At 39.0% G+C, this 26,628-nt stretch overlaps 1 protein-coding gene across 2 annotated transcripts in view; it reads right to left on the reverse strand.

Moving 5' to 3' along the window:
• Nucleotides 1–2,525: 2,525 nt before the first annotated feature.
• CPS1 (carbamoyl-phosphate synthase 1) overlaps nt 2,526–26,628 on the reverse strand; it is a 164,691-nt gene continuing 140,588 nt past the window's right edge. For both annotated transcript variants that reach the window (XM_072961338.1, XM_006205255.4), the window contains 10 exons: nt 25,180–25,257; nt 22,050–22,157; nt 20,315–20,404; nt 18,799–18,969; nt 16,273–16,347; nt 13,597–13,695; nt 5,866–5,925; nt 5,013–5,125; nt 3,549–3,678; nt 2,526–2,808 (listed from right to left, as the gene is read on the reverse strand). In XM_072961338.1, coding sequence (XP_072817439.1) covers nt 2,710–2,808; nt 3,549–3,678; nt 5,013–5,125; nt 5,866–5,925; nt 13,597–13,695; nt 16,273–16,347; nt 18,799–18,969; nt 20,315–20,404; nt 22,050–22,157; nt 25,180–25,257 — 1,023 coding nt within the window. In that variant the 3' untranslated portion in view covers nt 2,526–2,709. The remainder of the gene's footprint in view (nt 2,809–3,548; nt 3,679–5,012; nt 5,126–5,865; nt 5,926–13,596; nt 13,696–16,272; nt 16,348–18,798; nt 18,970–20,314; nt 20,405–22,049; nt 22,158–25,179; nt 25,258–26,628) is intronic.

A 26,628-nucleotide genomic window follows, 5' to 3' on the forward strand; every position in this document is an offset into this window, starting at 1 on the left:
GGGATTATTTAGAAACAGTGCTGCTTGATTAATTATTATTACTTTTATCATTTTACTCTATTTTACAAATATCCTGTTCAAATTAATATAAATATTGAGAGCCTTTATTAAATTTCCACAATACAAAACTTTAACTATTGCTTTAAACTTTTGGCACCCTCAGCAAGCAATTCTATTTTTTTCAAATTATGAGTTACATTTCTAAATTGGTCACTAGCAGTGTACTTTTAATCAAAGTGTAATTTTTCTCTTCCTCTGAGTGTTTATATGTGTGTGTTTAGACAGAGAGATAGGTGATAGATTGACTGATAGAGAACAGATTGAGCAATAATAAATGAAATTGGATAAAATATTACCAATAGGTAAATCTGGGTAAAGGTTGTACTATTTTTATTTTTACAATTTTTTAGTCCACAATTATTTCCAAATTAAAAGTTTTAAAACTTCTATGGGGTTTAAACATGCACAGCTAAGATGTCAGGCTCAACCTCTGCCCTTAGCCCTTTCTCTCCACACCTGCCTTGAGCTCCAGGTAGACCAGTCTGCTTGTGACTTCCTCAGATGAATGTACTTACCCTCTAACCTACCTGGGGGACTGTAACACACTGTGCAAGACAACACCTGAGGCCAGCTCCCCAGAAAAGCCTCTCCCTGATCTTCACAAGCAAGTGAAGTACTCTCTTCACTGTAAGAAATGACTTTTTTACATGTCTGTCTTCATTAGAATACAAGATTTTAAAAAATGAAACTGCATTTTGTGTTAACCTGGGCATGTTGCTTAACTTCTGTATGCTTCAGGTTCTTTCTTTATAATCTGGAGATGACAGTACCTCGTCCTAGAGATATTTTGAGGATTAAATGAGTTAAGTCATCTAAGTGACTTAGAACTGCTTGAGGAATAGCAGGTATGCCATAATGTTGGTTATTTCTTATAATAGTGGTACGGTGGTGCTGTAATATAGTAAAGTAATGTAATATCAGAAAAGTACTAGAATAATACGAGTAGGAGGGGTCATAGCATATTCTACACCCAAAATTACAGAAACTCATTAAATATGTTCAGGTGAACCAATGGATGATCCGAGAACACATTAATATAATATTGTGGGGAAGAAGAAATAAAGGTCTCAACCACAGTGATTACAAGGGGGAAAGAAGGAGAAAATGAATCTGAAAAGCCTTCATGTAGATCCATATCAAGAGGAGGGATAAAAAAGCTATTATGTCCTCATTATCTTAGAAACTTCACAAATCCCGTTCTAGGTGGTATTTCTGGGACATGGTGTCACATGGCCATCAGCATTATCAGAAAACATGGGTCAGCCTCTGACTGGGTGTAAGTACTTTTCTCTGTGCTATGCAGGACACTTTTTAGAAGGTTAATTTATTATATATGTTTGGCAATCTTTGGTAAGGGTGTGATTGTAACTATGTATTTGAGAGGATCCAGATCAAAGGTAATATAAAACTACACAAAAAGATAGTAATTTTTTAAGTGAGATTTACAAGCAAGGGGCAGGAGAAGGAAAAAAATGTAACAATTTAAACTTCATTATTTTTAATTTGCTCATACCTTATATGACTTCGTATAGAAAAAGAAAAAAAAGACACAATACTAGCCTCAAACCCCTTTGCATCAGAGAAGCGAACAGATTTTATGTATCAATGCAAAAATAAATGAGTCAAGAAATGCAAGAATACAGGTGTCTTGCCTCTTAGTAATATTTTATTTAAAAGTTCAGAATTAGAGCACTTATATCACAAAAAGTTTAAAAGCGACAAAGGCTGCCCAGTAGGAAGGACTTTTCCGTATGTAGAAGGAATGAGCGCCTTGTGCTTAAAATGCGGAAAAGTCACATTGCAGTGTGGGACTCAGTAGATCAACAGAATCTATAATCTGAAGGGATGAACATAACTTCCGAGTTATTCCACAGTTGGCAGGAAGGGGGAGCAGGCAGCAGAGATGGCATAAATCTGAAGAATTCACTTGGCTCAGGTTAAAAATCCAAAGAAAAACAAGAATAAAACCACCTCAGCGGTATCCACCATCTGCTGACATACTACAAAACACAAAACTGCAAACCAGTGTCCTTTAAAAAAATCCATACTTTAGAGACCTCTGTCACACTTCTCGAATTCAGCCCTGTGGGAGGAGATAATGATATTCCTGGATGAGCCAGATAGAATGATTATTAAAAAGAAGCAATACACAAACGTCACGATGAAGGAGTTCATAAATTAAATCCATACTGCACGTTAACAATTTTTATAGTATTCTGCCTTGTTAAAGTGTCCTGAGCGTGGCAGATGCTGCTTAAAAACAATGACAGTAGTGTCTGTAAAATATATATAGAAAGAGTTCAGAAGACAGAGCGGCGACTTTTTCTACCTTGATCATCATTAATCAGCACCATGAAACATTAGCTGCAAAGACGCACTTGGGAAGCTTAGCCCACCAAAAACAAGGCATTAGTAGATAAAGGAATTCTCGCGAAGAACAAGTTTCTCAGGAAGGACTCTCTAAGTGAGGTTTCCAAAAAGTGACTGACCATTTAATTGTGAAAGAAAAGAATCTGGAGGCATAACTAAGTAAACTGCAATAAAGTCTGATGTCAGTATTCATCTCTGGGAAAGAGAGTGGGCAGTCAGTTCGTTGAGAGAAAAAGGGGCTTGGGTTGATTTGAGGATGGAGAAGGGACATGTGTTTTCCTAGACCGTTTTTCCAGCACTGTGCTGCCGGTAGTGGAAGAGACTCTTGGCGTCCACACTGCGAGATTTCTTCACAGCTTCTGCAAAAAGTTTGGTCACCTGAAAACATAAGGGTAGGAATCTTAGCAACGCATACGATATGAAAGTGAATGTTTAATGCAGCCAGAATGAAAAGTCAAGTTTCTGTTCCCAGTTTTCAAAGGGGCATGGGATGAAAGACCCAAACATTTTTATTTAATGGGGACTTTCTCCTGCATCTCAGACCTCAACATGAATAAGTTTATTTTCCCCTACCCCCTGCACGGGGATTAAAACTGACTCAGGCAAAGGGGTAAAATAGGATGGGCAGAAAGTAATGAGTCTTGGCAAATGGTTCTTCTCCTTGTGATAAATTTGGTGGGTCACGTCCAGGTAGAACTGAACGTACCTCCTGCAATCACTGCCTACGAATTGGACACATGCTTTCACTGTATCTGGATCTTCAATGATCATTAACCTGTTGCTTTTACACAGTGGCCTTCATTTAGGAACAATGGAATAAAATTGTGTCTTTATTCCATGCCGCACACCTTTTACTTAAAGGATAATCGTAGGGGTAATGAGAGAACCAGGGCTTTCCACAGCTTATGATTATCTCAACTGCTCAGTCACCAGCTGTCTCAATTGGGCCACGACCTACCATAATAGACCATTATTTTAGATTCGATTTAGAAAATTGTCCCCACTCCCAAAGTTACAAGAAGGGGAGAACAGAGAGGCACGTGGAGGGAGAGCCACTCTTAAGGGAGGCACAGAAATTAAAATCCTCACGTGGGCTACCGTGGAGGAAAAGAACACACCTGGAAATTAGTGAGGAGGGCAATTCCACTGTCAACAGCTGTCCTGCGGATCACGTAATTGTCGTGGACAAATTTAGTGTTGTTATTTGGGAGGTTAATTACCAGGTCAATGCTGCCGTCCCTAATCAATCTAGAAGAATAAACAAAATAAACACAAGCTTATAGGGGACTATATATATTTTACAATTAGTTTTAAAATACTGACGTAAATTACTCAGCCATCCAAGACAATGCCATACTGAGCTGACTGACACCTGCCCTCCTCTGTTCCTAAGTAAATGTCCAAATTACACACATTTAGGGGTTATAATTTTGTATTGTATTTTTGAAAGAATTCTGGTGAATGTCTAACTAATCAGAAAGAAACATTTGTTTTCTCTTTAAAATGCTATCTGTCCATAGCAAGCGTTGGGGATTTGATAATTATTTTACAAGGAGGTGATTCCTCCAGCATTGAAGGCCATTCCACCCTCACACTCCCTCTCCCAGATTAACTCCTTCACTGCCTGCTTCCCTGGGCTTCAGCTGATGGTTTGAAAATACAAGTCGTCTGGTTTAGAATTCAGCCATTTCACGTTCTGTTGCTGGGCTGCTACACACACTAGGAGACGCTGAAATGTCAGAGACAGGAAGCAGGCTAATTATTGTTTTACAAAGCCCTAAACAAGGGCTCATAGCATCACTGGAAGTCTACTAAGTTCTGAACAATTTGGCCTTTTTTTTTAAATCACTTTGATAAGGATTTGTAGGTTACTTTCTTAAGAGCCCTAAGAAATAGTATATCACATAGAATTTGGTATGACCTAGCTGTTCAGCAGGCTGTTAAATCCTGGAGCAAATGAGAATGATCTCCTAGGTACCTATGCCACATAGTTCTAGAAGTATTGATGTAATGGTGTTCCTGAGGCTTACATGGCGCTGAAATAATGTTTTACAAAACCCAATGATGATGTATACTAAGGCTTAATAACCAACCTGATTAAAGAATAGGAATTAGGTAATTCTACAGATGACGTTATTATAGCACTCCCCACAGTGTCCTGCATGTAGCAAGTCCTCCATAAATTGGTTCATTGATGCACAACCGCAGGGAAGTGCAGCTGGTCAATCTTACACTTGCCATACACGTATATGGACAACAGAAGGTTGACGCAAAATACAAAGTGCTGTGTTGCACTCTTCATGCCCATAGTTCTCATCCTGAGAACTTGGTGCCAGTCAAGGAAAGGATCCTTACCAGGAAGTATTCTGAAAGATGCTACATGTCACCATGTACACATATGGCATAGTGTTTTATAGTAATAGTGAAGTTCACAAGAATAAAGCTTTACTATCATTCACAAATTTACTCTTTTTAAGTTGGTTGACTAAGAGAACTTTTGGAAGACTTTATCTATCATACTAATTCCCAAAGTTAATCCTCCATTTATTTTGTTATCTCAGGAAACTCTGCCTAGTTCTTACTTTCTGATGGAAGACAGGCTGGGATTCTGTCCTTCTTGAGACGGCCACGCCACTGGGGTGGCAGGGACGTTGTTGGCATTGAGCCAGTCTGACGTGGCTTCCGTGGCAAAGAGCTGCGTTTAAAATGGAAAAGTCGGTTATTGTATCATGGGGAAAGCTTGCATGGATCGAAGAAGCCTACTGGGACACACTGTCATTTAAAACTCAGAGCAGAAGAAAACTGGTGAATAGGAGATGCCATTCAACGTTGCATCTCGTGAACGGAGATTTGGACTCAGTATCTGGAGTCGTGGGCATGTTAAATAATTTTTAAATATTTGCAGTAAGAAAACACTTAATAACCTCAACTGTAACTGCTTTTGTAGAGGAGAAAAATAAAGAATTACTGATGGCTGGGAATTCACTGTTATCAGGCCAACAAAGCCTCATGAGCACAGACCTACCCGGAGCCTTGGGAATCATTCTGTTTTACAGAACCAGGCTTTGTGTGGAGATATTTACGGCAAAGAAGTTTTGCCTGTGACTGTAACAGCTGGAAACTATGACTTCATATGGAAGCATGAAAAGGAAAAAGGGAAAAATATATGGAATGCATTAAAACTTTCTCCCAATTCTGTACACGCCAAACTCCCTAAGGTTTTATTTAGTTGGCAAATTCTTTGGAGTTTGTAGTAATTTTGTTAAAACTTAAAACTAGTCTTTCTAATGATTTTATTCCATTGAAATCTTGAAACTTTCAAGGTAGTTACACCTTTCAGGTGGAAGGATCACATTTTGGACTATTTCAGTCCCTAAGATTCTTTTTAGGGGATAGAATGCTGACAGAGAACTTAAAAAAAATAATATCACATACCTTGAAGCCTTCATTGTGTAACTGTTCAGCCACACCAAGGAATCTTGGACGGAATGATTGCTGAAATTAAAGGGATTTAACAAAATTCACTTTCCAAATACACATCTTAGTTATTTAGTCTCATGACATGGTATTTCTCATGTCATAGAAGGTAATGCCATGGGTTGCCAGGGGTTTTCTATTCAAAGATGACAATTTTTTTTATCATTTTGTCTTCCTATAGGGAGTATAAGCTCTTATTTCCCAATATAGATGAAATTCCATTCACATTGTCTTGCTTTCTACTGTCTTATTTTTACTCCTTAAATTTCTTCACTTTCTATTTAATCCACTTCGCCTGTAGCATCAGCTCCACCCCACTTCCGGACAGACTCTTTTCCTGGTCAGGGAGACTTTAAAGTCACCTGGATTAGGAGCCCAACACCATGTTGGCCTTGCTGGATGTCTGCCTGTCCCACCTGTTCTAATTACTGAATTCTAACTTCAGACTCCACTTCAGTAATGAGGCCCTGTCCTCTTCGTTCATTTACAGCTCCCTACAATAAGTCAGTCATATGAGAGTCATTTACTCCGAGGCAAAGAGTGAAAGAAAGGGTCCTGGGGTCACTAAGCTGCATTTCAAATCCTGGCTTTCCCATTCATTCCTATGAAAACTTAGTATCTTTGGGCCTCCATTTCTTCATTTATAAAACAGCCATTAAGGATAATGGTGCACCTACTTCTTGGTGCTCCATGATAACCTGTGTGACCTTGAGCAACTTACTTGATCCCTCTGTGCTGTATTTTCTTCATCTGTTAAATGGGAATAGTAATAGTGTCCACATCACAGGGTTGCTGTGAGTATTCGATGAGTAAGTCCTACCGAGGTCTTAGTCCAGTACCTTAGCACAACTACTCGTCTATTAATAGTTCTTATTAAATATTAATTATTATTATTAAGATAGTTGTTTTTTTCAGCCTCCCAGAGATTAGATTCCTGCCCCTGCACCCTAGCTTCCAAGCCTGGGTTCCTCTACTGGCTATCACACTTAACAATACAAACCAACTTCCTCCTCACATACATTTTACTTCCGGACAGGCTTCCTTAACGTCCAATCTCACTGTTCAGATGTTTTCTTAAGAGTCCATTGCTGTGCCCTTCAGAGAACCCCAGCTGGACCCATCTAGTTTCTGGGTCCTGCCTTCCCTGGACTGTCTATTGACATCAGAGTTCCCCAGTTCTGAACATACCTCCCTCCTGTGACCAAAAGCCAGTATTTGCAAGACAGTGGTCAGGGTGGAGGAAAACAAAGCTCGGCGGTCTACCCAGTGATCAGTCTCTGACCTTGGCCTCATTAACACGAGTGTCTGAGTAACCTAACTAAACAGAGGGTGCAAAATCATGCAAAGTTAGAAACATAGCCATTCTTCCCCAAACGAGAATTTTTTGGCTGTTTTCCTCTGTAAAAAGTTTGTAAACAGATGACATAATTTGTTGCTTTGACAGAATTTGGTTACTTTTAGTAATTGTTTTGTAATCTATTAGAAACCATATTAGAAATGGTTGAAAAAAATCATGGATGTGAGCAAGGGGAGGACATAGCTCACGTGGTAGAGTGCATGCTTACCATATACAAGGTCCTGGGTTCAATCCCCAGTACCTCCTCTAAAAATAAATAAGTAAACCTAATTTCCTCCCCCCCAAAATAAATAAATAATAAAAAATAAAAAGATTAAAGGGAGATGTTGTAATGCACTGTAATGGAAAAGAATCTGAAATATACATATATATTTTATTTCATGAATATAATCTTATTGCAGAATTTCAGACAAACAGAATTGTGATAAAACATACCAAGAACCTTACACAATTTTGATCACGTTCAGCCCACTAAACCTCCTAATATTTACTTGCAGAGGCTTTTTGAGGAAAACTCTATATCTCAGGAAAAGACCCCAAGACTATGTTCAAATATAAAATTCTTTCAGATTCTGGCCCTCTCAATCCCAGAACTGCTGTTTTATGAGAGGAAACCTGTGACAAATAGGAAAGATAAATGAAGCAGGATGAATCCAAACTAAGGCAGGCGAGGGGTTATTTGCGACAGTCTTCTAGAACACAAACTAACCAGGCCCAAGATAACAGCTTTTTATCCCCACTTAGGACCCGACAAGAAGACATGGGCCTGGATGCAAGAAGCTCATGACTAGACATAAAAAAACAAGTAAGTATAAAGTCAGAGAGTTCCTCAGCGCCAGTAGGGCAGTTCAATGAGGTACGCGGCAGCCTCCTTAAGAACAGGTTAGGCAGGGGAAGAGCACGATCGTTTATTCAAGTTTGATTCTGGCTGGGAAGCCAGGGACTGAATGAGATGGCATTTTAGGTTTTCTTCATGTTTTAAGAGTCCTTGAAACACAGCAAATACGTATGAAATATTCTATGAGCTTCTGAATTTTGTCAACCTCCCCGCCTAATATGGAACATCACATCGCGACCTTCTGCTAAATACAGAGCAGACTTTAGGAAAAGCCAAGCATGTTAGGAGGCTCAACATAAAGCTGACCCATGAGCACATATTGGCCAACTGATACACTAATCATGCGCTGAAGGAACTATTCTCGATCTCTCACATTTGCCCCTAGCAAAAGAAAATCACTAATAATGTATGGTCATGTGATAACGTAACTTTGAACCAGTTTTCTAACATACTACTTCACCAGCATGGTAGTTCTCAGAATGTAGTCCGTAGAGAACCAGCAGCACCTGGGAGTTTGTTTAAATTATGAAAATCTGGGCCCCACCCCAGATCTATGGAATCAGGGACTCCGGGTGGGGTCTCAGTAATCTGCATTTTAACAAACCCTCCAGGTGATTCTGAAGCACACTTCAGTTTATGAACAGGAGGGAAGAGGGGACAGGAGGACCATCCTTCATTCATTTTGTAATTCAAGGTGAAGATGCATTACCTTGGCCAAAGTCACTATGAAAAAAAAAAGTTTGAGGGAGGAGTACTAGAATGTAATTTTTTTTCTTTGCCATTTTAAAGTAAAATAAGTCAGCAAGTCCTCTAAGACCTGCAGACACCAGTCAGAACCTCATTATGGAGCTGTTTCAATGCTGTCCCCCAAGTGGAAAAGATAAATATCTGACATGACAATATTGGCAGTTCCCAGCCAGGGAACTGCTCTGCCTTCTGGTCTGGGGTGTTGGCTTTCATAGTCACATTATAAACTTCTATCAAACGTGTATTGAACACTTGTGACACATAAAATAGCCTCTCTACAAAAAGAAATTACAGCTGTCAGCTTGGATCTGAGTAGCCCCAGATTTAATAGCTGATTGAAAATACCTGGGTAAGAAACCATTTGTTACTAAAGGTGAAAAGTACAAGCTGATTTATTTCCTGGAAAATGTTTATATGAAAGAAAGTCTTTATATATATATACACATGTATATATATGTATATTTCCTCCAATTATCATTTTCACATTAATCCAACTTCTGGCTACAGAACCGAAAGCTAAGTTAAGACTGTGTGATGTCTGTGGACTCTACAGGGACGTCTGGATTGACAACTCTATGGTTGTTCCTAATGATTCTGTGTTGAAGATGAAAGGTTATTCATGTCACTTGGAGTTGTCTGTCTTCAAGTAAAATGCTTGCTTTGTGTTTCTGAGCAACGCTGAAGCACAGATGTCAGGATGGTTCTCTCCACTCCACAAGCATCACTAAATAGCCCAATCAGAGGGGAAAAAACAGCGAGAGCTCTCGATCTGCTCTAGAGTGAGTGATTTATTGTTAAAGGGTGTTCCAGAAAATTTCACAACAAGGCAGATTGCCTACTCAGAGCAACTAAAAATAACTCCTGATGGGGCGAAAAGAGGCTTGAAATATTTCAGGAAAATCAAAGATGATTTTGTTGGCACATAAATGTGCATTACCCCTTCCTTATTTTAGTATCTCTACCTATGCAAAAGCTCTTGATAGAGACACAGTGCATACAACAAAATTAAGGATCCTTTGACAAAAATCTAAATCTTGATTTTTTTTTCCTAAATCCTAGTTATACAAGATTAATGTTACGAATATTTCTGACTTTCCCGGTAATTTCACTATAGGATTGAGTTTGAGAGGGGAGAAACAGGGTGTGTGTGTGTGTGTGTGTGTTTGTGTATGTGTGAAGGAGTAGGGTGGGAAGGAGAAGAGAAATAAAAATTAGGAAAACTGATATAAAACCAATGAGCCTGTATGCATGCATGTGTGCACACACACAAACACACCCATACGATCTACTAAATGTTAAGAAGTGGTTGATACTTGCTAGTACTAAATTACTATTTAAAATATGTGTTAACCCACCAATAATAAGAAAAAATAGACATTTCCCATCAACAGGTGACTGGATAAAGAAGATGTGGTATATTTATACAATGGAATACTACTCAGCCATAAAAACCGACAACATAATGCCATTTGCAGCAACATGGATGCTCCTAGAGAATGTCATTCTAAGTGAAGTAAGCCAGAAAGAGAAAGAAAAATACCATATGAGATCGCTCATATGTGGAATCTAAAAAACAAAAACAAACAAACAAACAAAAACAAAGCATAAATACAGGACAGAAATAGACTCATGGACAGAGAATACAGACTTGTGGTTACGTGGGGGGGGGCGCGGGGTAGAGGGTGGGAAGGGATAGACTGGGATTTCAAAATTGTAGAATAGATAAACAAGATTACACTGTATAGCACAGGGAGATATACACAAAATGTTATGATAAATCACAGAAAAAAAATGTGACAATGAGTGTGTATATGTCCATGAATGACTGAAAAATTGTACTGAACACTGGAATTTGACACAACACTGTAAAATGATTATGAATCAATAAAAATGTAAAAAAAAAATGTTTCCTGGCTCTGAGTCATTTTTGCCTTTGCTCCATATTTCTCTCCCCCACCTCCCAATTTTCTCTTGCAACTTGTTGTGAAAAATTAGAGCTAAGGTTTCTTCAAGTAAATCTTTCTACTCATAGCAGGCAGCTGGATCAGGGTGGGGCAATAAAGAGAAAAGAAAACCTTCACTTCAAATAAATGGGACCGACCATCCTCTCCACTTATACGTGAAGGGATAATAAAGCAAATTACTGCAACAGTGCTGGCTACCAATGCTCTCCACAGCACCACGTGAAATGAATGATTATCCTAAGAAATCAAAATGCAGTTGTGGACTTGCTTTCTTAGTACAGCATTACATAACTAAATACCTTCTCTTGTATTTACTGGCCCTAATCCCCATTTATATATTAGCAATACTATTTTAGGTCCTCTCCAGTTCTGACTCTATATATTTGAACAAGTTTATATGACTTCTTCTGGCCCAGTGGAAACAAGTTAAATAAAGTGATTCTTTTAAAGGACAATGTATGCTGAAATATGGAATTCTAATTAATTTATCCACAGTTGCTATGAAGCCTAGGTAAAAAGTTGAGACTAGATTTGGTCCCATTCTAACTAAAAAAGATGCCCAGTGAGTTATATAACTCTTAACTTTCTGGTTAGTATATTGTGTCATAGTGTTCAGCTAAATTTATGACTCCACATTTTTTACAAAATCACTGTAAATGAAAATCCTCCACATAGTAATGAAGGGATTATACATTAACTGTTGGAGACATCAGTTTTTCTTTGCTTCCCATATAAAGTAGGTCAGAAAATGATTCTTGCCTATTTCTAGAGGCTTAGAGTATTGATGATCAGTTTTACTACAGCTGCAAATATTTTATCAAATATAATTTTATTAAATATTTCTTTAAATACACTATTTAAAATTTTGTAATTAAAATACATATCTATTTAAATTCTAACATTATGTACTCATGCACAGGGAGAAAGCTCTTTGCAAAAATTCAGGAAGCTGCTAGAACATTGATTTGTTTAAAAAAGAATACACTGAAAGGTAGAAGTTCAATGAACAGAACCTCATGGCTTTAAGAAGACTCTTTTTTTCCCCTATAAAACCTCTTTTTCCCTACAAAGCAAAAATCTGTTCACTGATGCCAAAATCACACAAGTGCTTCTTAGGGATCAAATTAATTTTTGCTTTACATTTCCCTGCAGCACTGGAACCAAACAAGGCACAATTTTATACATCACTGCCTTCCTAAACTGGTATTTCTAAATGTTAGCACTGTTATGATTAGTTGTGAGGATGGAGACTAAGGGCATGGTCTCCTCTGAATGCCCCCAGGTCTCACATTAAACTTTAAGCCATAACTGGAAGTTGGGCAAATACTCTCAGACTTGTGACTTAATAATACTTAATACCCATTTATAATGTGATGAGTCTCTCATATGGTGCAGAATGTCTCTAAACTACCATTAAGTTTCACAACTGCAAGTCATCTTGTTAGCCTCTGCTCTAACTGTTCACCATCGCCCTTCTGGCACCTTTATGAAGCAAAATCCCAAGTTACTCCCTGCAGAAACTTCTTCAAAGCCACTATCAGCCAGTCTCCAGAGTCTAATTTGCTGATATTAAGGCACCCCAGTGAGACGGCATCTATGATAACCATCCACTGACTTGAAAATACCTGGTACTACTCTAATTATATTTTTATTGATTTGTATGTAACCATGCAGGGTTTGAACTTATTAAAAGTATGGCAGGGGTGACATACAACATCATCTATTGTTTTTATAGTCTCCAAGAATTACTAGTCTCAAATGAAAGTGAATGATCAGTTGGGAAACATCTAGTATTTTTTAGGCAGTGCATAAACAAACAGTTTGTACATTCTCGCAATAATTATTCCAAACAGTATTAAGAGTTTCCTGGTTCCCATTTTGCCCTAAGATTTACATTTGACTTGCAATAATAAGGCAATAATGCCCTTTTCATTGGATGAAGATATCCACTTATGATTATTTCACCCTGCATTGACTTAGAAGACTTCACTAAGTAGTAATATTTCAAGTATACTGTGGGGTGTGCTGACTTTCTCAAGCCCATTAAGTCACTGCCCTTTAAGAACTCTCAATTAGTGTTGGCGTATCGGACTGAGACAATTTCTCAAATAATGCCTATATCTTCTTCAACTTTGAATCACTGACATTTAGTAGAAATTGAAATGTGAATGAATGACTATAAGGAAGGAAGCAATAGAGGTCAGGAGGGGATAATATGACTTCAGTTTGGGGTGTGTTGAATTTAAGACATCCAGATAGAGTTACCCAGCAGATTGTGAGAAATATGGAATGGCTGAGGATAAAGATTTAAAGTTGATAGTTTCAGACAGGAAAGTGGATACCATAGACGTGACTGATCTGTCAAAGGGAAAGTCAAGAGAGAGAGACAGAGACAGAAAGAAAGAAGAGGTAAGACTCAAATTTACGGAAAGCCTGTGTTCAGAAGCTAAAGAGGAAGAACTGAAAGCAAAAATACATAAAAAAAGATGTAACCAAGAAATAGAAGAGATCCCCTTCAGGAAAAATATCCCTTCCCTAAAGACTTTCTCTTTCTGTTTTTCATTTGTTTGTTTATTCACTTATTTGTATTAGCTGCTGCAGTAGAAAAACAGCAAAAATCAGAGAACATGCAGAAAACAAATGCCCATTCTTTCTAGAGGTTGTCGTTCTCTGCAGTGGAACTTTAAACAAATCTCCCCTCTTCTATACCACAATTAAAGTGCTTTCCCCCAGCCACTGTCAGCATGTGCCCACAGGCATGCACACAGCCACGCACCACTTACCTGGATTCCAATCAGGATGCCTTTCTGGGGTATCTTAAACCCTGTGGAAAGCATCGCCTTTAGGAAAGCTGTATGAATACCTTCACCAAAGCAAGCCACCTGTTTAGGATAAATGAAAAAAATAAAATAAAAGGAAGCAAATGACAGTCAACCACCCTTACGAAAAAAAGACACACATGGAAAGCCACAGACTCCTGTGCTAGGTTTTATTGATTCAGCTGCCCAAAGACCATGCAATCTGAATCCAGGGATTAAAAGTCGGGCCAAAGTAGACGTATCTTATGTTTTTAATTAAGCATAATGAATAAATAAGCAATGCTTTCTCTATCCAACAACACTCCATGGAGCAACATAACTGAATTCTACTGTGAGATATTTGGATACAAATCACAGCTTCTAGCCCATAATGAGGTGGGTTACCAAATGTTAATTTCACTTAATGTTTAAATAACAGTATATGCCGTGTATGCTACGCAACAGTGCATGAGTTCACGGGTCAGGAGCACAAATGCGTAACTGCTGATCAATTGGCTAGGAGTCACTTCAGACAGCTAAGGAGAAAGCCTTCTGAGAGATTCAATATATCTATGAAAATCTCAAAGAAGCTTGTTTTATTATTATTATTATTTTCATAAAAATGAACAAAAAATACCTTGCTACTAGTCCTGAATACTATAGCCATATGTAAAAAAAAAAATCCAAATTAGTATGTAATGTTAGGATATACAGGGGCTTCTTCTAGGGTAACTGTGCTGCGAGTCCAATGACCACCATAACTACAGAACAAGTGTTCTATGTAAGCATGATGGGGTAGATTCTGCCATGCACATCATCATTTGGCACAGGTACAGAACCACCATTAGAGTAAATAATACTGATGGCTAAATTTATTCTTGAAGCAAATGACTCCCTTACTGTCAAAAGAAAGTTCCCGTGACTGTGATTTTCAGCTGACCACCAGTACATGCTGCTTTTCACTCCACAGAGAATGTTTTCTTTGGACAAGTACTGACCAACCAATTTAAGCAATATCAGCCTAAGTTAACAGGAGCCAAATTCTACTGAAAGAACCTGGGCAAGCCCATCGTAAGTGCATATGCAACAATACTTCAGAAGTTTCAGCAGTTTTCTACAAAAAACATAGGAAGTAACTAAATATGTAAGCAAAGATCAGGACTACCACCTCACCTCACCACTAGGAATGCTGAAGGCTTATTTAATCCCACAACAAGCCTTTTAAACATTGCAAATGTTGCTGAAGCATAACTGAGATTTCACCGAGCTAGAACTATTCTGATTTTTGGTTATACAGCAGACCTTGTAATGTCACACCTGGAAATACGACTCTAATAATGGAAGGAGAATTCTCTGTCTATACTTCTGAAACAGAGACAAGAAAGGGGGAGCTGGATTTCTAATTCTCTCACATGTTCGTATTTCAACAACTCCAATAATGTATGTTTGGAAGCAGGATGGACATAAGTGCTGAAAATAGAGTTGCCACACTAGAAAAAACAGCATGAAGGAAACAGATCTCTCCCGGATCTGAACCCTGAGCCAGCTGAAAACAGCCCCGCTGCTGAGTGACCACGGGATCAAGATGGACCTGAAAGACTGTCTCCTCAAACAGCAGAGAAATGTAACGTAGGTCCCTCATTTTCAAGTTAGGTTTTCTCACCTATTAAATTAACAGAAGCAGCAAAGCTGCTAAGAGAAGGCAATCATCAGTCCAAATTCAAACGAGATAGCCATTTATTCCTCCCTGCCTCCCTTCCGGTCTCACTTGGCTTCTCACCACAGATCTTGCCTGTAACCAGGCAACCATATAAAACATCACGTATTTGTTACAATTAAGTATTTTCCCCTTCCAGGTTTTCCTCAATACCAAGAGGAAACAATGGTGCTTCCCAGTCTGATGCTGCCACTCCCGGGTGCACTGATGAGAATCTGAAGGTTGTATCGAGTAAGTCTGTCAAGGGCTAGGTGATTTATAAAATGTCCTGACACTGACATGTAGGGAACTCTCTGGAATCTGACAGATCTCTACAAGAAACACATTTCACATTTTTAAAGAAACCTTCAGCTGACAGAGTCCCCAACACAAGTGAAGAGGGACATCCAGTGGCCAGTCCCATTATAGTCTTTAGATAATCCCTGGGAGGTTAAAGTTGCTTTGAAAGTGGTCCTGGGATTCTGCATGTATCTGCAGATTCCACAATGTTTCAGCCCCCGTTATCTTTCTAATGCTGTATATTCATTCTACATATTGCTAGTAAAAACTCCACGGTCTAACTTCCCTGTAGCAAGGCAAGTTAGGGGAGTGGAGAGACGTGCTGTTACAGAAAGACCAGAGAAACTTAAAATAAAAAGAAAGAACCAGAAGATATTTACTTAGATGTCAAGAGAAATATTTGAAAGACATTCTCAATGTGTGATGTGGAAATGAATGACAAACACACGTATTATGGTCACATGTTGAAATACAAGTGAAAATTTAGACTCTGGTCTGCAAAAGCAAAAGATTTTTCCTCATTTCAAACTTCTTAAGCCTTTTCAGACTTACTTTGATAGCAAAAGAAGTGTCTTCCTTACTACTTACTAACTTACTCACTACATTCAGATCATAAAACCATAGATTTCAAAGTCGAAATTGTCCATGGATCATGGACTAGTTACCTCTCCGGTGGAAGCCATCTCACAGCGCAGGATGGGGTCAGCGTCCCTCAACCGGGGCCAGGAGAACATTGGAGCCTGTCAAAAATAACAGGTGGGGAAAGTATGTGAGAAAAAGGTATAAAAGGAATAAGGGAGGATAAATACATTTAGTGAATCATCTCGCATAGGATTCATTTAGGCTCTGGTAGACACGTAAAAAGTTTCTTTGGTCTAAGCATCTGACTTGAAAAATAGCTTTAAACTCCTGTTCCAGAAATTTCTTGAGCTCTTGGCCAAAAACTTGGGTTAAATAATCACAAATTATTTCTGTAAATAGGACCCCAGTGACCAGACTAGGCCAGTGTTTCTAATCTGGCCTACACATATTCTTACTGGAGTGATTTCAATCGAAGTCTGCTGGGCATGGATCTCCCAAACAGAGTTCAAACACATTTTTTTTTTCTTGGTAGGCTTTTGAAACATTCCTCTTCTTGTTCTGATCATTTGGACTTGAAACAAGCCACCTTGCCAGAAATGTCTGTCTGCAAGCTGACTTCTGAGACGTTAAACTGTTGTTGACGCCTCTTAAAAAGCCTTGAAAAACATTCTGCCTGGAAACACTTTTGCCCAGAACTTTCATACAAACTAGAACACAGATAGGCGTGCTTCCTTTTCTTTATTTTATCAGTGCAATTCACTAAGAACCAAATTCTCATTTCTTCCGTATATCCATTTATCCAGTCTAGACTATTCCTCCTCTGATTCTGGCACTCCTCCACGTCATCATGGGAATTCTTGCTTGAGGTTATTCAACGGGGTCATCTTAGTCAAGTTATTATATATTCCTGCTCTCTCTGCACATCACCTGTTGATATCCACCCACCTCACTAGGACCATATTAAGACTGACTGTGAACAAGTTACTTGACAAAAAAAATCCAGATTCCTATACAATGATCAGTAGAAAAGAAGTAAACTGGAAAACGCAGTGCATTTTGAAAATTTCATATCTAACTATCAGTACTGTTATTAGCTGGAAATTGTTTCATACCCATATGTGTGTACGCATGTGTGTGTGTATAACCCCTGTGTCTAAGAATAAAGAAACATGAATTTGAAATTCATATATAGATGAACCAATGGAAAAATATTTGGGGGGGGGCCTTCTACTTGCTGGCCTCAAACAAACAAACAAAAATCCTATGTATATATATTTTCCCACTGAGAGCTCTAATAGTTTATGTTGTGTCACAGCCTCCAGGAATAACATGCCACCCTCCCCCAACATAAGAAGTGACATTCCATCTCAATGTATCATAAAATCCAGGGCATCCTAAGTTATTAACATAACAGGACTATTAAGTATTTTTTTATTTATAGCTTTAACTTAAAACTTCTACTATAAAAGTCATGGTCTCAGCTGTAACACAAGTATGATTGAGGTAACTAGTACATACAGAAATGGAAATCTTCTGAAGATGTACAAAATGTGTAATTGTCACAGAAACATATACAATATAAATTAATTGCATTGTGCACTTTTATCTAAACAATTCAAATATATTGATGTAATATTTTACTAATCCTCATACTGTCCAATGAGGTAGTTAAGGGTCATAATTATAAATACTGTGTCCATGGGCATACTGAGGCACCTAGAAAAGCACAATGGATTTATTATTAAGTTCTTACTAGCAATATCCATATATACAGGCACCTCTCATTTTATTATGCTTTACTTTATTGCATTTCACAGCTAATGCATTTTTTACAAATTGAAGCTTTGTGGCAGCCCTGCACCAAGCAAGTGTATTGGCTCCATTCTTTCAACAGCATTTACTCACTTCATGTCTCTGTGTCACATTTTGGTCATTCTCACAATATTTCAAACTTTTTCATTATGATTATATTTGTTATGATGATCTGTGACCAGTGATTGTTCATGTTACTACTGTAAAAAGATTATGACTTGCTGAAGTCTCAGATAACGATGGGTATTTTTAGCAATAAAGTAGTTTTTAATTAAGCTATGTACATTGTTTCTTTAGTCATAATGTTATTGCACACTTAACAGACTACAGTATAATGTAAATATAACTTATATGCACTGGGAACTAAGCAAAGTAGCTAAGGCAGTAAAAATTTAACCACCACTGTAGGGTAACACTTTTACAAGATTCATGCATTCCTGAAGTCCTGGCACAATTCAAGCCTTATCCTAAGAAAATATATCCAGAATTTCTGTTTACCAACTAAACTGGCACCATTATGCATCAGCTGCATAAATGTAGTTTATATTTCACTCAGCTAGTTGGTTTTGAAGTTATTACATTCTAATTACTTTTAAAATTTTTTGAAATGCACAATAGTACACATAAAGCTGCCTGTAGAGCAACTACATTGCATTCTTCAAAGTAAACATCATAAGCCTCTAGTCTAGCACTTCAGTTAGAAGGTTCATAAAATATCAAGATTATTTTTGATGAAAATCTTTCTTTTAATTTCTTGGGAACTTGAAAAATGACTAATAGATTTTTGAAAATGTTACCTTAATTGCAACATAGTCAGCAGGAATTATGGGGTGCTCCAGTGTTGGAAGGGGTTTCTCATCAACGTTCTCTCCAATCATCACCTTGGTGGCCACATCAATGAAGTCTACCCCAAGTGTCTTGGAAACAAAGGGGAAGGATCGAGAAGCTCTCAGGTTACACTCAATCACCTGGAGAGATAACAAAATTCAAAAGAGGAGAAAGGACGGTGAGAGCCAGTGACGACATTAATATGCTCCCTGCCCCTTGGGTTCCTGCTGTTACTGGCTGGGTCCCAGCGCTTGTGTCACCAGCCTCTTCTTTTCCTTCCCGCTGCTTGACATCTGCTAACTTGGTTTCCTTTCAGTCAGTATCTTTGAATTCTAACTTTTCTCCCAACCCTTATTCACAATTCCATCCCCACACATTGCTGACAGATTTACTTCAACACAGAATTCAAATAAAGCCTCATTGTTACTGCAAAGACTCCAGTGGATTTCTACTAGACATCAGATGGAAGTCTAGTCCTTGAAAGCCTTCTCTCCTCTTGCCTCGGTGAACCCTTCCATGTTCTCTTGTACCACCTTCCTGATCCCAGTCTTTCTTTCTTTCAGCTTCCATGATTTCCTAGAAAGATGGCCTTGCTGAACTGAACAAGTCACTACCTCTTAAAATGTGCCAAATTTTCTCACAGACGTTGTAATGTGTACTGTCCTATCTTCCCATCTTATCGAAATCCTAGCTATCCTTTAAGACCCAGCTAAAATTTCAGAGTCTTCCTTTAAGTCTTTTATGATGCACCCCAAACCCGGCATATGACACTCAAATACATGCTCGTGAACACACCTGCACACAGACACACACACACATGCTAGCAAACAAGCTCTCTGTAGTCCACGACTCCAACACCATTTTATCTGTCCATCCCTTCTAGCAGCTATTTGACTTCTGTTATAGTTATCTACAAACTCATCTTCTCCCTAGTCCTCACTAAGCTGCGAATCTTGAGCAGAGACTGTGTTCTGTACATCTTTTAGCCAACTTATGACTTTGTCTAGTAGGTGATGAATCAGTATTGGTTACTGATTGGTTACATTAAGTAGACTAAATTAATTAAGACTAACTTCGTTGACTTAACATTTTTTTTTGTAAATGGTATCCAAACAGCTTTCTTTTCAGAGAAAGGAGTGAAGCAAAACTTCAGTGCATATAATTTATTTCTGTTCTACATGCTCAGATTACTTTATCACAGTCACTGCATCCATCCATACTATACTGTAGACGGCAGGTAGTGATCTTCTGTGCAGCGGATCAGAGTGCTTTACAAAGCTGAGACCGACACGTCAGTGCCACCAAGAGCCTGTGCTTCAAACGAGGCAGGTGTTGTATGCTGCGCAGCGCCCCATTCTCAGACACAGTCACCTGCAGGGCTCTCAGATGCTCTGCGGCTGTGTTCACACAGATTACCAAAGGGACAGAAACCAGCACCACCTAACACAGCAGTGGTGTCCTCTCAAACACTGTGGCATTTCTTACCAAGACATCATTTCCTTTGACAAGAAACTGGACATTGAATGGGCCAGAGATGGCAAAAGCTTTTGCGATTTTTCGGGTAGCATCCTTCACCTAGATTAAAAGGACAATGATGCAGAGCTAAAGAACATTCGTTAGTTTAAAAACAAAGTGCAGCACCTTAATTAGATGTCTTTAATTTCTCTTTACAGAGAGCTACATCTCCACTAATCATAATAATAGTAATAGTAATAACAATAATAATAATAATAGAATCCATTCTTCTGTTAACAAAATAAGCTCCTATTAACAAAATAATATTTGTACTATATGCATTAAATATTTACAACAGGATAGCAGAGAAAAGAACAAGTAATCTTACAGGATTATCCTTCTGCCAAATGTAGCTATCTACCTACAATTATAGACACTGGTTTTACTTCGAGGGCTAAATAGAATCCTTTCAGTCTAGTTGTTTCGGAACCAAAAGCTGTAGTCCAAACTCTAGCAGTCTAACGACGCACCTGCTGAGGAGTGCAGGCCCTGAAATTACATGGTGCTGCAAAGAGACCAGAGAGATTTCTTTTATGTGCTTTGCTTTTGCCCTGGACTCTACAAGGGTAGATATTATGGTCAGAAGGAAACATATATCCTTGCGGGGAGGCTCTGCGTGTCACACAGAGGAATTCCTGCCTCTAACCAGGGCCGGAAGGTACTCATGCAAAGAGAGGGCACTGACTTCTAGAATCAGGAGGTTTTCACAATACTCTCACAAAAGTGGTTCAGTAACTTAATCAGTTATAAAAGGAAATAGAGTCCATGGGCACGCAGCTCTGAGAGACCTGGAGAAATCTGAGTTCTCGAGGTCATTCATCCTGATATGAAGCACTGAAGCACATTTGAAATTCTGGGATGTTGTTCTTCTATACTGCTGGTGCTACAAACCAGACTACCACTTCACATTCTAAAACTTCAGAATCCAGCCCACTGCACAGCTAGTCAGACAGGCCTGCCTAGATTCCAATGGCAGGATTACTGCGAAGTCTCACCAAAAAAGCTAAGCCTAACCTCATATGCCTGCAGACTAAAGGAACATCCCCAAGAGTTATTTAAGATAATTGTCTCTAAGATGACACCTAGCAGTGCATACTGAGTACTGAAGCAGAGTCATCATTCCTGGAAAAGCCTCTAAGGCAGTGGTTCCAAAAGAGGGACTGAAAGAAACGTAAAGTGCTGTTTGAGGTGAGGGTAAGGGCAGACAGTGAAAGCGTCGGTTCCAGAAGGTTCTCATGTGACTGCTGTACACCTGCTTCTAACTGAGAAACATGGCTTTAGATGCTGTTCACCTGTAATTGGCTCTCAAACACTAGAATCATCTGCCGCAGCAGATATCCAGATGTGGTCCCCAGACGAGCAGCAACAGCATCACATGAGGACTTGTTAAAAAGGCAAATTCTGCGGCTCCACTCAGAACGACAGAATCAGAAACTGGGGATGGAGTCTGAAACCTGTGTTTTAACAAGTTCCTCAGATGGTTATGACGCACACTGAAGTCAGAGAGCCACCGCGCTAGTAGGCAACCAAATGGGCTCTAAAGGTTAGTGAAGGAAATTGTTACTTTTAAAATACCCAGCAGACTCAGAGCAAGGAAGTTCCCCTCATAATTAAATTTCACCTGGCGCATGTCCTACACTGCTACCTAGCTAAATTATTTTTTTAATCTGTTTTTCCCCTTTCACTTTTATTTATAAATGATGACCTTTTCAATAGCTCCTTGGCTGATGGTTTGTGTGGGCAGCATCAGAGTAGCATCTCCCGAGTGGACACCTGCATCTTCCACGTGTTCAGAGATGGCATGGGAGATAACCTGGTCAAAAGAAGATTTTAGAAAGAGTTGTCAGTGTAAACGAAAAATACTGCAAACAGTATCAGTAAACAAAGAATGCTGAAACCATCAAGTCATCAGCGGCTGCCACCCCCCTCCATTGAAGACTAGCCTGCAGCCCAGCCTCTGTGGCCACTCACAATGGTGCACCCTGAGGGGACTCAGAATAATAAAGGACAAGATAGCCCTAGATAGCTAGATGCTTGTCAAAGGAATGAATCCAATGAGCCCAAATGTTTGCTCCCTCCCATACACAGAAAAGCACTAAATTCTTTAACTTGAGATGCCTGTTTTTCTTTAGATAACAAGTAATCTTTCATTGTTCCAACTACCTGGTCTTTGTTGTAAAGCTCCTATATATCCTAGCTCCTCCCCTACCTCTTGGGAGAAGCCCCCCAGAGCAATCTGAGAGGCTGTCATCCCGGCTCGAGTCCTCCCACCAAATAAAACATAACTCTCAACTTCTAGGCTGCCCATTTATTTCAGTCGACATCAGGGGCTTACTTCAGTGAAGCTACTGCCTCGCGCACGCCCTTGATTCTAACAGATGCCTCCAGCATTGATCAGTTTCTCTGCTAAGTCCCTGATGAGAGGACTAGAAAGAGCTGCCATGGAGCCTCACCAAGCCCTGTGCAGTGACAGATCACCTCAAGGGGCAGCTGAGAGTGTCTGAGAGCTTACCTCCCTCTTGCATTGATTAGAATCGGTATAAATAACAGGACAAGAAGACAACTAAGTCAACTCATATTGACTTTTAAGAATGAAGAGGAAACTAAAGCATTGGGGAAGCACTGAAGATATCTTTATCTTTCCTTTCTAGGTTAAGTTTTAGGCTCTGGAAAAGAAAAGATGGAGAGGTGAATATTTAGCTAGATAAATGTTATAACTGAGGTGGATCAGAAAGAGAACTTAAGCTCAAAAGATCAAGAGATCTTTAAATTGAAATTTGAGAGCAGAGGGAAGCAAGAGGAAGATATCCTTGTCCTCTTTTAGAGATAAGAAAACCAAGGCAATATAGAAATAAATAGCCCAAGTACATGTGCCTACTATGTGACCAGGCCAGGGTTTTGAACCCTTACCTGCCAGATTGCAAAGTTTATGGCCTCAATCACTATAACCAGAAGGTTAATAGTATGTGTGTCTTTCGGAAGTGATACAGCTGAGATGGGGGAGAATAATTGGGTGACTGTAAAAGACTTAAATAAATTTCAGAGAAGACTGTTTATCAGATTTATGGATGACTTAAAGCAGAGTGACGTGTGAGTCTCAGCACACCAGCCACTTAAGAGTCCTGTGCCCTGGGCAAGGTACTTCATCTGCTTGGCCTTGGTTTCTGATAGGATAGAAATAACAATAGTATCTGCCTCAAAGAATGTCTGTAAAGATGAAAGAGAACACATATACAGTGCCCGGCATGATATTTAGTGCAGAGTAAGCACTCGGACTTTTTTATACTGTCTGGAAATGGGGAGACAACGGTCCCACTGAGCTCTGAAAAAATTATATGTCTGAAGTACTATGTCCATTTCTGAATGTGACTGTTTGAAAATTCTGTGAATAACCTGGAACACTTCCAAGAGAAGGGGTCCAGGATGGTAAACGGTGGTTGATGCCTAAGAGATGCTTAGAGCAAGAGCACATCCTAGCAAGCTGGAGCCAGATCAGGCCAACAGACCAGCATTACTTCACCAGCACAGTATTTGAAAAAACACAAATGTGTGTAGGCCAGCCTTACATCAATTCCACATTGGTATGATCACATTCCTTTTATTTTATATCTCAGTCTCAAATACGCAAAATGTTAAAAAAAAAAAAAAAAGAGGAAAAGATTAAGCATATGCTCTATAACTCTGGAGGCCAGGAGGTCAGGGATGAAAATTCTAGGGAAGCAGACCTTAGTTCAAGAGAAGGAATATGTGAGATGTTCAAGAAGTAAAGGCAAGGAACAAAAATAAACAAATATATACATAATCCTACAACTGTCTCTGTTCTGTATAACCAAAAGGGTTAAACAGAGAGCAAGTGACCGCTTTCCAGGGATGCTGAAGAAAATCCTCATCTTTGGGGTGTATGGGGTTGAAATACACAATTTCTAGGGGTGCTTAAACTCTACAGTATATGATTCTGTGGTAAGAAGTTGTCATTATTATATACATATACACAGACACATATACTATATATACATTTAAAAAAACTCTACTTTAAACTGTTAATCTAGAAGATAAAAACAGAAATAAATAAATACAGAATAAAACAAACAACAAGAAAAGATTTAACATTTTCAACAGAGTACAAAGTAGAAAAGGAAGGCCAACTTTTGATTTTACCTTAAAGCAAACAAAATGATGCAGACCCCCTAAAATACAACTTCCTGTCATTCAAGATAAATCATAAATGCCTTGTTAGCACAACGTGAAAACTAAAGGAAAGCATTCCTCGTGTTTTCATTTCTCCCTGAAGGCGGAGGTGTTCTTTGCGTTAGCAATACAAGATATGGTATGGTAAGCCAGTTTTATGTTATTATTACCCTTATCCACCCTCCTCTGTTTAATTTTACCTTTGTTAGCCAATAATAAATAAAAAGGGGGAGGACGAAAAATCAAGAGAGAAGAAAAAGTAGGGATTCATTTAGGAACTTCAGAAAGAAAAGCATTGGGTGTTTTTATAATATCCATTGAAACATAAAAGGAAACCCACAGACAAAAGAAAATGAGAGAGAAAATCTATTCAAAAGAATGAGCACAGGATGATAATTAATTTTGAATATCATCAAAGAGAAATTCTAGCAGTGTGAAACACAGAAGATATGATACCCTTGACACATCAACAGAATTGTCAGTGAATCTGAACATTTTTTTTGGACTGAGCAGCTTGTCCACTATTATTAGAGACCTGTTTTGTAGAAATCATGAACATTGACCTGCATTATGTTTCAAAATTGCGAGGAAAAAAAAAATTCTGATGGGAAGGCAGGGACGGGGAAGGTGGGGGGGAAGGCACTTACTTTTCCGTCTTTGCCAACAGCGTCCATTTCCACTTCCCGAGCCCCCTCAATAAATTTCGTCAGCACCACTGGGTGTTCCTGTCACCAAGGAAGACAGAGGGGCAGAACCTTTAGCTGAAACCGCATGTATAGTGTCAAATAAATCGTGTATCTTAAGTAAATACCAGGGCAATACTTGGGGGGAAAAAAACTTAATGCTAAACAAAGTACACATACTCATTAGCCAATTTGTTTCCTAAGAGCAAGGTCATTCTTTGCTTACGGTGAGGAAGAGGGTCTTTCTCCAAATTTGAGTACTCAGTGAATTGAACATGAGTGTTGAAAATTTAAATACAGACTTCTAGGTGAGTTAGAGAAAGGGGGAGGCTAAGGAGAGGGCAGAATGAGGGGCCTTTTCTGGCCAGAATGATAAACCTCTGTTTTATTTATAATTATCGATTAGTATTAGCTCAAGCTTTTTCTCTCTTCCTAGTTTTATCTTTCTCAAGCCCTTCAGTCAGTCTCTATTTGAGATTGTGGAAGAACTTGGGAGAGTAGCATCTTGTTTCAGTTTTCTTAGGCCAAAGATGGAATCCTTTACCTGGAACCGACATGCCTTAAACTTCTGAAGTATGAACTTTTGCAACTGCAAAACCACTTCTCTTTTTTCATCTTAACATGTCTTCCTTTCTCAGCTACTTCAGACCCCTTATCATTCTGGAAGTTCTTCCCACAGTCGGTTCCTTCATGACACGCTGCAATGCCCTCCACAACGCGACCACTGCTTGCTTTTTCCAGACTACACAGAGCGGCTGAACAAAGACCTCCATTACTGAGGCATCGCTCCTCCTCTGTGCCCCAGGGACCGGCAACCTGCACCACTGCTGTTCTCTCACCAAACGCTGCCTCTCCCTGTCTCCATGCCTCTCCTTCCCAAATGCACTCCACCTCTCTCCTCACCCTCATCGTTTACATTTCAACCCATCCTTCAAGGCCTAGCTCCAATGCCACCTCCTCCCCGAAGCCTTCTCTGAACATCTCTTTTTCTTCTAAACACCAGCCCCTTTTCACCACTATCAGGGAGCTCATCATTCTCTGCCTATGTATTCAATGTAATATATCTCATCTCCTTTAACAGAATGCTTTAAATAGAACTGAATTTTGTGAAAAATTCAAAATAACCAGTTTTATGCCACAAATAGGCTGCTCTCTTCCTAAAATTTATTACCAAATGAGGAAAATCTCCCCACTTCCTTTTCTTCAAAAACCTATTTGATGGGCAAAAAAAAAAAAAAGTTTTTTCATCTCTGTTCCCTCTTTTAAAAATATTGGATATTTACTGTTGGCAGGCCTCGTAGAGCTGTGTTAAGACCTACGTAGGAATTTTTCTCTGTATTATGATGATAAGGATATAACTTGAAAAAAAAAAGATAAAATTTATCAGCTGTCTTAGTCAACTTCTCTAGCCAA

Source organism: Vicugna pacos, chromosome 5, assembly GCF_048564905.1.
Source record: "Vicugna pacos chromosome 5, VicPac4, whole genome shotgun sequence".
NCBI classification, from domain to species: Eukaryota; Metazoa; Chordata; class Mammalia; order Artiodactyla; family Camelidae; genus Vicugna; species Vicugna pacos.